The following is a 14876-nucleotide window of genomic DNA, read 5'->3' as shown; positions in this document are numbered from 1 at the left end:
ATTCAAACTTGCTTGCTGTCTCGATCTACAGCTCGCAGACATCTTTCCACTTTATTTCTATATATATCATCACAGTTCAAGTACGATCGATCGCTTGGCGACACGGTTCACGTGCTTTTCCAGCGCAACCGATGGTCCGATTCTTATATATACCAAACGGCCCATGCATGTTCCCTCCACGTACGCACGTGAAGCCACCGAGTGCACTAGCACAACGTAACGAACCTTCAATGTATCGCTGGACAGGGTGTATACATGTATTTTTGTGAGGCAGAGAAGGAACCTGATCCGTGGCATTCTTGTCTTCCATACAAGGAAAAGTTCGATTTATGTGCCGAAAAGCTGGAGCGAAATTGACTGCAGTCATGCAATGTGCTTGTTAGACCGTCTTCGTCGAAGATAGAGAGAAATTTGCTGATTTTAAATTATAAATGAGATCAATTTCATATTTATATGTGAGATGGCTTGCGCGTGTCGAATGCCGGATTGGTCAGGATAAATTTATCCAAGTTAATGAATCATGTGTTGTCAATCGAATTTTCTTTTTGTTACTTGCTCAAAAATGTAACAGAAGAATTAATGGGACGATTAATTGTGAATCCGTAACTGTCCTAGATGAAACGGTTGACTATTGATGGTCGGTCATTACTTTTCAATCCAGGCAGAGCACGGCGATAAAAAGCTTTTACTCGGCCATTTAACAAAGCTAAGGATAGGCACTCCTATAAAAGTAGGTCGTAATCTTGAGCAAAAGAAAACAGAAGTGTAAGCAAAGAATCTTCGTCCACTTTCGTACCCCCTCACTCTCTCTCTCTATCATGCATTTCGCTCGACAGATTCACTTGTGCTAGCAATCAGATACTTACTCAGTTCGCCACGAATAACCTGTGCTAGGTTGCGATCGTGGTTTTTGTCGGATCGAAGTGAGCTCTAGAGGGGGGTAAATAACGCACTTGTCGCTTTTTCACTTATTCGAGAAATTCATAAATCAAATACATACAACACAGCGGAAGATATAGTAACATACAAAAATAGACAAGTTTATTTTTACTTGATTTGTAACTAATAGTTGTTACTTCAAGGTCCGTAGTCCTTGACCGCTTAAGATGGACAATCTACTAATAAACTCTTTCTCTTATGAGAAAGAGTCTCACATTTACAAGATGTAGGATCGGTTTAAAAAATAGCGATGATTTTCATTTTCGTCGCTAATATAAGTATTAGCGATGAAATTTGATATTTCATCGCTAACTATATATTTTACGACGAAATATCAAATTGCGTCGCTAACCGTTAGCGACGAATTTTGATATTTCGTCGCTAACTTCAGTTTTTGCGACGAAATATTAATTTCGTCGCTAAAAGTTAGCGACGAAATTTGATATTTCGTTGCTAACTTCAATTTGATATTAATTTCACTTTAATTTTGCGACGAAATTAATATTTCGTCGCTAACGAATAGCGCGAAACATAATATCTGTCAAAAAATAGCGACCGAAATATAAACTTGATAGTGTATTTGAATTATAAACTTTGTATTGTGAACTATAATGTTTTTGTGTTTCTGGAAAAATCTTACTATTGTGAATAAATGTGAATCTTTTGGAGAAGATCTTAATGTGTTTCTGGAGAAGAACTTTGTTATTTTTTCTTGATGTTGTTGAGATAAACTTTGTATTATACTTTTACCGTCCTAATATTCAAGTATAAAAGATGTACGAATTATAAAGACTGATTTTACTGACAATATAAACAGGATGTTCGTGTGGTTATCAATGCAACTTTCTAACGTTACGATGACATCTCGGGTGCTTCGGTCACATACAAAATGGTCGTCGAGTTAGCATAAGTTCATGCTCTAGGGTTCCCCCCTCGTAGCTGCTTTTATAGACTTAACATCTCCGGGCGCCTTGAGTTAATGGTCTGGGCACCTGGAACTCCTTCTGGGCGCCTCCACGTCATCTCATTGATTCACTCTCGATGCTAACTTAGCATCTCCGGACGCTTGTATCCCTTCCAAGTGCCTGAAATGCTGACGTGGAGGGTGTCAAGTCAGCTTTGACTCCGTTGTGCCTTATCCATCTTCAGGCGCCTGGAGCCTTCTGGGCATTTGGAAGCTGAGGTGTCTCCAACCAGTCCTGGCTCACCACCTCATCTGTCTCGCTGGCCTGATCAGCTGACATCTAAGCGCTTGGATCCCTTCTATACGCCTGGACTGTCCGGTCACTTGGATCCATAGGGATGCCCGAAATTCGAAGTTCCAATCCATAGTTTTCTGCATCACAGAGTTAGCACAAATACATATGACAGGAAACTTGGATAGTTTTTCAACTGTCTGGTCTTGACATTTACATTTTCAGTGAAATCCTAAGTCAGACCGACGCCTACTATTTCCTTTAAGGGAACGCGTCCTCACCTAATCCTCTCAAGAGAGATTATCTCTGCCTACCATCCGATCCTCCGAACCTGATTGGACGTTTGCTCAACATCCGATCCTCGCCCCTTATAACTTTCCTCTATTAATGTTCGATCCTCCAGATTAGGACTTCCTTGCCCAACCTCAATTAGGACGTCTCCTTTGCTACATGCACACTCATTTTAGCTCGTTAGTACACACCACAACCTTAACTCAAATCCTTTGTCATGATCAAAATATCGATTCGATAATCTGGTGCTCCCTGCACTAACAATCTTCTCCTTTTTTATTATAACAATATGACAAAATTAAGTAGAAAAAAACTCTTACTTTGAAAAAGTTATTTCAAAAAGATCTTAAGTAACGAAAATCAGGATCCCCTTAACTCAGTCTCTCTCCCTGAAATTAAGGTTTACTTAACAAGTATTTTGTGAAATTTTTTTTATCATTTCTTCTCCTGACATGGTTTTTTGATTTATCAATTTGATTCTCATTCAAGAGAAACTTAATATTTTAAAATATTTAAGTTTTAAAAATATTTAAAAATATTTTATGAAAATAAATATTATAAAATATTTTAATTTTTAAAACACTTTAAAAAGTTTTTCTTGAAAAGACTTTTAAAAAAATTTCTACTTTTTCATATATGAATTTTTTTTTAAAAAATTATTTTTGAAAAAATATTTAACTTTGAAATACTCAGAAAAACTTTATTTAAAAAAATATTTAACTTTAAATATTTGAATATTTAACTTTGAAATACTCTCTACTTTGAATATTTAAATATTTAATTTTGAAATACTCTCTCTTTTCCTTTGACATAATCAAAAAATATAAAAAAAATTAATGAGATTTTTGTAAAACTTTCAAAGTGTTTGACATTTATGAAAATAAATAATTAGAACCAAATTACTTTGAAAATAATATGTATCAAGCAATTTTAGAAACATGCAAAAAATTTAAAGGAAAAAAATTAGGATTTGAGTCCAAGCATGAAGTCTTATATAATATATAAGAAAAATAGGCATCTATGAATTCATCCTTATTCATATGTCTAATTTATTGCTATTAGCTGACTATTTTAATTATGTATAAATATTAACTTGTTCAAAGAAATTAGTTTCCAGGTCCGTGGCGAAGACACATCGACCTTCTTGGTTATTGGATCATCAACCATACATAGATAGCTAGGATTCTGGTATACATCCCAACATGAGTAATATTGAATCCGTTGGTTCGATAAAATGGTCGCAAAACACAGAAATTATCTTCTAAAGCCTATTGATTCAAAAGAATAACAAGAGATAGAGAAATAAATAGAACTGTTTAGAAAAATATTATTAAACCAAAACTTCTTCTCCCTAAACATCAACTCATAAGATGTTTATATAGACCCAAAATGCTAACTTGTAAAATAAAAAAATCCTAATAGAAAGAAAAATTTCTTAAATGAAATCCTAAAAATCCTAAATGGACTTAAAAATCCTAAAATAAAAAATAAAAAAAATTTCAAAACTAATAGAAAATTTTAAAACTACTCTAAATATCAAAAACTCTAAAAATTATTTAAAATAAAAATTATAAAAAATAGTAATAAAATCTTTGAATCATCCTGCATCAGTCGCTCCAGGTTGAAAAAAACTCATCCTCGAGTTTAGAGTAGTATTAGGTGGTCGCCCAGGAAGAAGATCATTTGACAAATTAATAAAAATTACTAGTAGTTGCTGGACTTTAGGAATCCTCGTCGATCCGCTGATGAGTATGACATCATGGATGCTGGTCTTGTCCATTTTCGCGTCCCTTAAGCACTTCTTTTCCTTGTAAATTGTATCTAACTGTGATGAATTCTTTTTAATTTTCATGGGAATCACGATGTCACCAAACGTGACTATCCAAGGAGACTCCAGTGGATCACAAAGAAACTCACCCATAATGATAACCTTGGTGCTATCACAAGAAAATGACCATTCTGGAGAAACTTTACATATGCTGAAATGACGTTCCTATGAATTTAAATCTGTTGCAAGAGAAGCTCTAAATTGACTATGATAAAAAATGTTAGAGAAATCTATAGAATTTGTATTATTTTCCAGAGCTATGGGGATAGTTTCAACCCAATCAATTATCCTGTAAAGATCTATGCTAAGATCCGTATCCTGCATAAAATTATCAACAACGGGCTCAACATCCTTTCCACTTTCAAATTTGGATTCCTCATTTTCTATATGTGAAGCTTGTAGTTGTTCCTTATCCTTTTCAAGTTGATGATCAAAGGTTTGCTTGATGACTGCTTGCTTCCTCAAGTCAGTATCTTTCTCGCCATACTTCAAGATGTGATGCTCATCTTTCATCACTGTAATCTCCACATGCTTTTCATCTGCCTTATCCTTGTTCACCTTTGGCGCCAATTCAATGTCTAGGTCATGTAGATTGTGATAGAGGTCAAAGACATTAAAGTCATCCGGAGATAGCTTTCTGGGAGGGGGAGCCATAAGATCAAACTTGAACTTTTCATCGATATCATCCATATCAAAATCTTGATGCTCATCTATATTAGCATCTTCAGTTTGTTTTGCTTCTTCCTCAATTTGAAGATCCACACCAACTTCATTGCCAATTTCATCCACTTCATCATCGTCATAATCATCATCATAAAGTACCTCATCATATATTTGCTCGCTAGCTGACTCGGTCTCATCTTCGTCTTGTTGAATAAATTGGGGCGCCGATCAATGCAAGATGAGACGATGGAGACTGGGGCTTCATCGATAGATGAACCAGGCTGCTGATTACCGTCGGACAAAGTGGGCTTCTGATCTTCGATCAACACTTCGACTAGGCCAATCTCCTCTTCGTTCATATCATCATAAACTGGATAATCAGTTGCCTCGATCTCGCCTTCCATTTCTTCTTCAATCAATATATTGTTACCCTATGAGGATGGTTGGATAGAATATGAATCTTGAGGGTGAGCTGACCAACAGTTTTGTTCGCCCCTAATAATTGGCTTTCGGTTCTGTGACTTTTCACCAACTAGGATACATTGGAAACTTACATTCTATCTCAATGTATGAAGTCGTTGAGATAGAGATTGAGTGTATCCAAAAGGAAAAAAAGTGATTTCATCTTCTTCTTCGTCTTCTCCCAATCTGTGATCTTAGCCCTGCTTTATTTGTCACATGAGCGTCGCAATTGCTTCCACCATGTGGATTCTTGACCTCTGAGTTTGATGACAACCAATTTCACTTTAACACGATTGGATACTTCCTCATAATAAAAAATTCTCTTCACTTCGTTAAATCAATTAATGAATTCCTCAATTTGTGATGTACCAGAAAACTCAGGAAGATCAGGAAATCCAATATCTTCATCTCACTCCTTCTGACCATGGCTTTTGTGATTGTGGTAGGAATTTTTAAAAGTAAAAGTAGAATTAGAATAAAGAAACTTACGACCTTTATGATTTTGCACCGCTAGATGTTGGGATAACTTTGTGACTTGTCTCTGTAGATCTTTAAATATCTTGTCTTGGGTGCTACAATCATGGTGTGAGGCTTCCTCAGCCAGAACCTATCTGTCATGACCACGATCACGACCATGACTATGATCCATCGGATCTGAGAGCTTTGACACCAACTGATGTCAGATAGAATAGCGACTATCCTGCGGGCAATATTGAATCCGTTGGTTCAACTGCAAACTTCGGAAATCAATCTTCTAACACCTATTGATTCAGAAGAATAATAAGAGATAGGAAAATAAACAGCACCGTAGAAAATATTATTAAACTAAAACTTCTTCTCCTTAAATATCAACTCATAAGATGTTTATATAGACCAAAAACTCTAACTTGTAAAATAAAAAAATTCTAATAGAAAGAAAATTTTTTAAAAAGACTTGAAATCCTAAACGGACATACAAATCCTAAAATAAAAAATAGAAAATTTCAAAACTAATAAAAAATTTTAAAACTACTCTAAATATCAAAAACTCTAAAAATTATTAAAAATAAAAATTATGAAAATACTAATAAAATCTTTGAATCATCCTGTATCACTCCTCAAAAAAATATGAATGCATAGTATCTAGAGTAATGTATGAATTGGGATCACCAAAAAGCATCTCCCTGGATGGGTAACATAGAAATATGAATGATGAATATCTAAGTCCTAAATATTCTTTAATAATGGCTGGAGATAGAAAAAAGTCTCTACCTCCAAGTCTGATGGAATAGGTTAGGTCATTGACCTTAACCAAATTATCATACAGCTCGACACATATACATGTGTTAACTGGGCTAGTACAATAAATCAGGCTATCAAAACTATAATACTCTATACCCTCTATTGTGGGTCTGCATGAACGCTTGAAAAATGTCCTACACAATTATCTACAATCTAAAGGAACATATGACATGAATAGAAATCTAGTCCTAAGCTCAATGGGAAATTTAGGATCTGTGCTAAGGGTACTAAAGGTTCCAACCTCAGTAGTCTTTTTCTTAATCCTAATGACAAAAATTAATAATTTAAATAATTATTAAATTGGGGGGGGGGGGGGGGGGGGGGGGGGGGGGGGGGGGGGGGGGGGGGGGGGGGGGGGGGTTGAATAGCCTATCACTTTAAGTTGCTTGTTCATTTCTGTGATTTTAAATAGCATACAATGAAAAATAAGATACAAATGAAAGACACAAGTAAGCAAAGCGGAGACAAATATTTTATGCAATTTCGAATATTTAATTATTCTTACTCCACAATCTATGATTTATTAGTAAGTCACTCATAGCAATCCATTAGTTTTCTCCTTAAAAATCTTTGAAACATCTTATACTCTTCTCTTATAAGATGAAAATGGAACTTTCAGTAATTTTCTCATTGCTCCTTTGGACCATATTTATAAACAATCAATTCAGTTTTATTTCAACCTGCATTCTGTTTCCAAGTGGATGATCAATCGATTGCTTCCTACCCTCATCCGACTGCCCGACTTGATTACATCAGCCTTTTATAATATTACAATGGTAACCTTAGTCGATTAAAACATATTATTAGTGGATTGATTAACAGTAACCTGTAGATCATCTAGGTATTGCATCTTGGTTACGTTGTCTCTTCCATGTTTTTCATTAACAAGCTATTGCAATTGTTTTTAGTTTTCATTTAGAAAACTTTGATAGATGAAAGTCAGATTCTGAAACAAAATATTAATTGGATATTATTAAGAAGGAGAAGATACTTATACATTGTTATTTAAGTACTTTTAAAATTTACTTAGGATCCTAGCTAGGAAATAATTCTTCATTATTTAATAGGGTTTGCTTGATGTTTATTAAGTATTGTTATCTATTTTGATGATATGATTTTATTAGAAGGTTTTGCATTATAGTTAAAGGAGATTTCACAACTGCATGAGCCTTGAGAGCTCCGACATTTTCCCATCTTCTTTCTCTATCATCACAGTTCACCATCGCTTAGCGACGGCGTTCACATGCTTTTCCAGCTCAACCAGTGGTCCGCTTGTCACTGCTAAACGACCCAAGCCTGCATGCTCTCTCTCCATGCTCGTGAAGCCACCGAGTGCAGTGGCACAAGGAACCTCCACAGTATCCTATGAAGAGCCCCACCCCTCTTCGAAACTGGATATATACGGTTATATGCATTTTGTGCGGCAGAGAAGGAAGCTCCGTACGTGGCATTCCTGTCCTCAACGTAAAGGGCTGAAAAGCTGGAGTGAAATTGACTGCAGACCTGCAGTCATGTGCCTGCATGCCTTCACTGGAACATATACGTTTATCACAGGATAAATATATATTTTTTATCTTCTTAATTTCTGTGGCTATAAAATGGAACCCTCGATCTGAATCCCAACACAACTTAGCCGGTGTTGAAGAAATGGCGCCTCAACGAACTAGGAAAACAATTTTCCTTTCAGTACTCTTTTTCTTCTTCGTCTTCATGCTCACTGGCACAGTGGCGCAGGACTTCTGCGTGGCGGATCTGGCGGGCGTCCAAACCCCCGCCGGCTTCGCCTGCAAGAAAGTCACCCAAGTCACCGTCAGCGACTTCGTCTTTTCCGGGCTGGGCAAGGCCGGCAACACCTCCAACATCATCAAGGCGGCCGTGACCCCGGCATTCGTGAACCAGTTCCCGGGCGTCAACGGACTCGGCATCTCCGCCGCCCGGATCGACATCGCCGTCGGCGGCGTCGTGCCCCTCCACACTCACCCAGCTGCCTCCGAGCTTCTCTTCGTCACGCAGGGCAGCATCACGGCCGGCTTCATCAGCACCGCAAACAGCGTCTACTACACGACGCTGAATAAGGGGGATGTGATGGTGTTCCCGCAGGGGTTGCTCCACTTCCAGATCAACGCCGGGGGCGTCACTGCGGTGGCCATCGCCATCTTCAGTAGCCCCAGCCCCGGCCTTCAGATAACCAGCATCGCGCTCTTCGGCAACAGCTTGCCGTCCAAGTTGGTGGAGGCCGTTACGTTCCTGGATGACGCAGAGGTGAAGAGGTTGAAGAAAGTTCTCGGAGGAACTGGTTAATTACTAAATTAATTATTAATTATAGTTCCATTTTGTATCCGACGTACGTCGCTACTCTTGCATGCATGCTTATTAGTTTGTTTCTGTTGTAATGCGTGATTGATTATGAAGGCTCCCATATGCCATATGCTTAGAAGAGTTATCATCTTATTTGCTATTACCAATAAATTATTTATTTGGACGTTTTTAATTTCGGTATGGGCACTGCCAGTTCTTCCCACTTAATTTCTAAATACATTTAAAAAGGTAAAAAAATTCCAAATAAACATAATCAATATTCATAAGTACTACACAACAATGTCATTGTCATGTGTTACGGATATAATCTGATGGACCTGTGAGCGGACCCGAGTCCAAGTATGGTCCCTCTCCCGAAAGACACAGCCAGCTGGATCCTCGAACTTAATGAGTCAAGTCGTTCAACATAGACAACCACTCGAGTGACTTTCGCTTGGACGGTTCACCTTAGGCTGACGTGGCTAGCCGGATCGCCTATCCGGCTAACTACTAACCGAATCGCCTATTTGGCTATTGCCTTAGCCGAATAGCCATTCGGCTATGGTCTCCGCCGAATCGCCCAGTCGGCTATTGCCTCCGCCGAATCGCCTAGTCGGCTATTGCCTTTGCCGAATAGCCATTCGGCTATGGCATCCGTCGAATCGCCCAGTCGGCTATTGTCTCCACCGAATCGCCCAGTCGGCTATTGCCTTTGTCGAATAGCCATTCGGCTATGGCCTCTGCCGAATCGCCCAGTCGGCTATTGCCTCCGCCGAATTGCCCAGTCGGCTATTGCCTTCGCCGAATCGCCTAGTCGGCTATCGCCTTTGCCGAATAGCCATTCGGCTATGTCCTCCGCCGAATCGCCCAGTCGGCTATCGCCTCCGCCGAATCACCCAGTCGGCTATTGCCTTTGCCGAATAGCCATTCGGCTATGGCCTCCGCCGAATCGCCCAGTCGGCTATTGCCTCCGCCGAATCGCCCAGTCGGCTATTGCCTTTGCCGAATAGCCATTCGGCTATGGCCTCCGCCGAATCGCCCAGTCGGCTATTGCCTCCGCCGAATCGCCCAGTCGGCTATTGCCTTCGCCGAATCGCCTAGTCGGCTATCGCCTTTGCCGAATAGTCATTCGGCTATGGCCTCCGCCGAATCGCCCAGTCGGCTATTGCCTCTGCCGAATATCCTAGTCGGCTATTGCCTTTGCCGAATAGCCATTCGGTTATCGCCTCCGCTTAATCGCCTATTCGGCCATATACTGACCGAGTCGTCTATTTGGCCATGACCGAATCGCCACTCGGCCATCGCCTTCACCGGATCGCTATTCAGTTATAGCCCTTCGCCGAATCCCCATTCGGCCGAAGCCTTAGCCGAATCCCCACTCGGCCACACCCATCGCCGAATCCCCATTCGGCCGAAGCCTTAGCCGAATCCCCACTCGGCCACACCCATCGCCGAATCCCCATTCGGCCGTAGCCTTAGCCGAATCCCCACGTGGCCACACCCTCGTCGAATCGCCCTGCGACACCCGGGCCCACCTCATCATGACTTCTGACAAGCCCACGCCCCCATATTTAATGCTATATCTCTGCGGCATGCACCGCTGCATTTTCAGACGGTGACAACACAATACTTTATCGGCGATGGGACAACGGACTCGATTATTCCTGCCGCTTCATTAATCATGAAGGGACATTCCTTAAATGATGACGTGACAGGTATGCACGCTCATCCTCTCCTTAAAAGACCACTCCGTCGGCAGGTAAGAGGAGGCTGACTCTCTCGACTCTCATACTCTTTTCACGCTCAAGCTATTGTTCATCTTCTTCTTCCTCCTTTCTTCCACTGCCCCTGACTTGAGCGTCGGAGTGGTCGCGCCGGGGTAACACCCGGCCTTCCTGCTGACGTCTGCTGTGTTTACAGGTCCGGAGGTCCCTGAAGCTCTCCCCGTTCTCTTCTTCTCCTTCCTCTGCTCCAGTCCACGGCGAGCTAAGCCACTGTTCACAGCCATCTACGAGGAGGTCCGGTGACGTGTCTCGACGCACTTCTCAACCGGAACATCATGCATTAAAAAAAAAAGATTAACCCTAGTAATTTGTTGGAACAACAAATTCTTGAAATATGTTAATGAGAAGTGAATTACCTATTCAGCCTAATATGAATATTTTTTTAAACAAGATAAAATATACCCAATAACTTCCAAATCATGAATTTGAAAAAAAAAGAGAGAACAAAATCACTTACAATGGTAACTCTACTTTCATATGATAAAATTATCTATGGCATAATCATGTTTATGGGCACAAATAAACACATTTAATACATCTAATACGTTGTTAAATAATCTGATATTCTACTGAGTCATATATCATTGTTGGATAGAGATGCATAATGATAATACTAAGATTATCTAAATTAAAATATGCATGCACTTATCAAATAGGCCCTTTTTGCTTAGAAACTCCATCCTCCATTGTGATGTTGACACTGGATAGAATAGTGATTATTTTGGAGGTGAAAGATTGGAGGAGAATTGGGGGGAGAACAAGTTCAAGAAATTGAAAAAAAAAAACGAGTAGAAAGTTGCAACGACACCGCCTCTAGGATTTTATCAAAAAAGAAAAATTTTATTCAATTAACCAAACTAGATGTAAACGGCTAAACACACCTATAAATAGGTCATAAATCCAAACCCTAATTTGAAAAAGCCAAAAATACCAAAAAAAACTTATAAATAAAAAAAATTATAAATAGTAAAAAATAAGTTCGAAACTGCGGACGAAGCACTAAACGATATCGGATGTGTCCGAAAGGGTCAGTGGGAGTCAAAAGTTAACTCGTTCTGAAAGAGTTTCAATTAGCAATCAACTGTACCTCATTCTGATATTCAAGTCAAAAATTATGATCTGTTGAAATTTGACTCCTTATATGTCACTCTTGCATCATATGTACTTCCAACTATTGCCTCCACTTTAGAAAAAAATCACTTTTCCTACATTGGGCACTTCTAAATGACTATTTGTTGTGTGTGAACAATCAGATAATTTAATCAACTCAACCAAGCCATCTAAGTTGATTTAAATCCTATTCAATAGATTGGACTCCTTTTTAGTTAACTCAAGCACAACAAAGAGAATCTTATTTTAGAGTAGAGAGTTTGCAGTTATACTCTAGTTAACTTAATCAACAATTAATAGACTCAATTTGCTTGAGAATCCAAGCTTTAATTAGCTTACACCTTATGCCCACAAAAACTCTATGATTGAATTTGACCACATACTACAACTAGAAGTTAATTAGTCGTTCCTTTATTGAAGACTCTTTATGCCAAATAAGGTAGACCATATCTAGTTTACCTACATCAATCCCAATGATGTTCCCCAAAAATAGTAACCCAATTCTAGTAGAATTTTATTGATAGATTTCGGATATTCAACGAAGAAATAAATAGATAAATATCGAAGCAGATGCAATATGTGAAGTAAAAGAGTCTTTTATTACTTCATCTTAAAACCAAAGTTATATCTAGTAAATAATGAAGTCTTTGGTTGGTCTAAGAATACATAACCGATTCTAAATTGGATCGATTATGAAGTAAAAATGCTCTTTTACTTCATTGATTTCATAAAAATATCCAAGTATTTAATCATATATGACTTCACATGTTACATTGATTAACGAAATAAGTTCTTTATATGACTTCATAGTTTTTATTTTGTGGTGCAGTAAATATTTGCTTTTATTTTTGCACAATTTGACTTGATCGAAGTATATTTTATTGTATTACTTCTTTATAGTGTAGACGTAATAGAACATATTTTATTGCAGTAAAAATTTCAATTTAACGAAGTAATTTATATGGACGATTTCATAATTTTGAACTATGGCAAAGTAAATATTTTGTTTAACTGGCCACTATTTAAATTTGTTGAAGTATTTTGTATTGTAGTACTCCAGCATTTATTTGTAGTGTAGAAGTAATAGACCATATTTTACTATAACACAATTTTAATTTAACGAAGTAATTGTTGATTACCACTTCACTAATTTAATAAATTTATGAAGTATTTAAATTACCTTTAACTTTATTTTGTTTCATAAAATAGTGAAATAAAAAAATATTTTTCATTTCACCAAAATTAAACAAATATACCATAACTATCTACACTACTAGAATTTTGTTAATAGACAACGCGAAAAACGCGTTGTCTTTGTGGGGTAAAAAGCGTTGTAAGATGCCCTGTTGTAAAAGGGGTCCCTCAACGACAACGCTTTTTAAGCGTTGTGTTTGTTAACATCGACAACACCTTCGCAACGCAGAAAAAGCGTTGTAAATATTACAACGTTTTTTGCGACGCTTTAAAAACGTTGTTTTTAATAGATATGACAACACATTTTGCAACGGTTAAAAAGCGTTGTAATTGTTTTACAAATTGCTTGGGTTTTTGCAACGTTTTTAAAAGCGTTGTCTTTTGATTTTTTTAGCAGTAAATAAGAATTAATATATTTTGTAAATACAAAACTATTGGCTACAAAATTTACTCAATCAGAGGTACAAAACATACAACTTATATTCACACAAAAACCATTCTTACAGCAGGTTCATAACATACAGCAGGTCGATAACATACAACTTATACAAGTTCATAACACAAATTCAATTTACAACTTCCAACATAGAAGCTCCATAATTAACAGCAGCAGATCCATAACAAAGGTTTCAACGCAACAGAATATCCTCCAACAGCAGCAGAAATAGAACAGGTGCATCACAACATTAGCAGCACCAAATAACAGCAAGTGCATCACCAAGTATGGGCACAACATTAGCATCATCAAGTAACAGCAGTAGAAATAGAACAAGTCCATCTGCCAAATACCAGCCTGCCAAAAAATAATACTAATTTATCCAAAATATGGGCACAACAGCAGCAAATTTATACACAATGAACTATGGAGATCAGCATTCCATACCTACTCATAAACAGCAGCAGCAGAATTAATCACAAACAACAGAATTGTCGTCCTGTAAGGCACGCATACTATAACAATACAACATACGTAATGATCTAGGGACACTTGCTGACAAAGTCAGTTTCCTTTTTGTTGGTGGTCAATCTTCCTTCGAGGCTTCTAATAATTGAAGATGTTAACAAGTTAGATAGGTTGAATAATAAAATATGTTTGATACATTCAAATATGATATATAAGATCACACATACCTCATCTTTCATCACTATCCAAATTGGTTTTAACTTAAAAAACTTTCCAAGATCCAAGGTGTCATGACGTACAAGTTTTAGTGAAATCCATATCCCAAATCTCTACATTCTAGTATCAACACATGATATGAATTGGCCCTTGCCAACCTTTGATTTAGACTATCCCACCACTTCAATCCTCCCCTCCATCACTAGTCTAAAAGCAAACGAATACTACAGTTGCTTAATTTATGAATTCAAAACCATCATTCTAACAAAAAATTTCAGTAGTCAGGATTTCAGTAGTCAAAAAATTTCAGTAGTCTATATGAATTTCCATGAATGATTATAGAACCAACATAGGATTTATTACATTGCAGTATGCAGGATTCCAGCTTATATACTTCAATAGTCAACAGCCTCTCAGAAAATGTCTCATTTTATCATACTTTTCTATTATGCTTCATGCTGACTGAAACAAACCTCATGAACCATCATTTTTGTTCTATCAGATTTACAACATATTCGTGTCAGATTAAGATACCGAGAGGGTGTATATAATTTCAGAAGCAAGGAATTTAGTGGTTCAGAATGGCTAGTAGCAATTTTTACAAGAAAGAGTGATGCAATAATTAACCAAAATTTTTAGCTTAAAAATACTAGCAACATGGTAACAGGTATGTATCTTGTTCAACCAATACACAAAGAGGTCATCAGGTC

General features: G+C 37.7%; 1 protein-coding gene across 1 annotated transcript; it reads left to right on the top strand.

The window, feature by feature from the left end:
- Positions 1-8289: 8289 nt before the first annotated feature.
- On the top strand, positions 8290-9151 carry LOC141836569 (auxin-binding protein ABP20-like). The gene has a single exon (XM_074724077.1). The coding sequence runs from the start codon at positions 8308-8310 to the stop codon at positions 8959-8961; it is 654 nt and encodes a 217-aa protein (XP_074580178.1). The 5' UTR covers positions 8290-8307; the 3' UTR covers positions 8962-9151.
- Positions 9152-14876: the final 5725 nt, after the last annotated feature.

The sequence above is a fragment of the Curcuma longa genome, chromosome 10, assembly GCF_044706935.1.
Source record: "Curcuma longa cultivar G26 ecotype Majalengka, Jawa Barat chromosome 10, ITB_CL_G26_1.1, whole genome shotgun sequence".
In the NCBI taxonomy this organism is placed as follows: Eukaryota; Viridiplantae; Streptophyta; class Magnoliopsida; order Zingiberales; family Zingiberaceae; genus Curcuma; species Curcuma longa.
The sequence above is the reverse complement of the archived record's forward strand: the minus strand, read 5'-3'. Positions and strand labels throughout refer to the sequence as shown.

What these genes read in the sequence shown, in the direction of transcription:
- LOC141836569 (XM_074724077.1), top strand. Translation starts at nt 8,308, where the DNA reads ATGGCGCCTCAACGAACTAGGAAAACAATTTTCCTTTCAGTACTCTTT.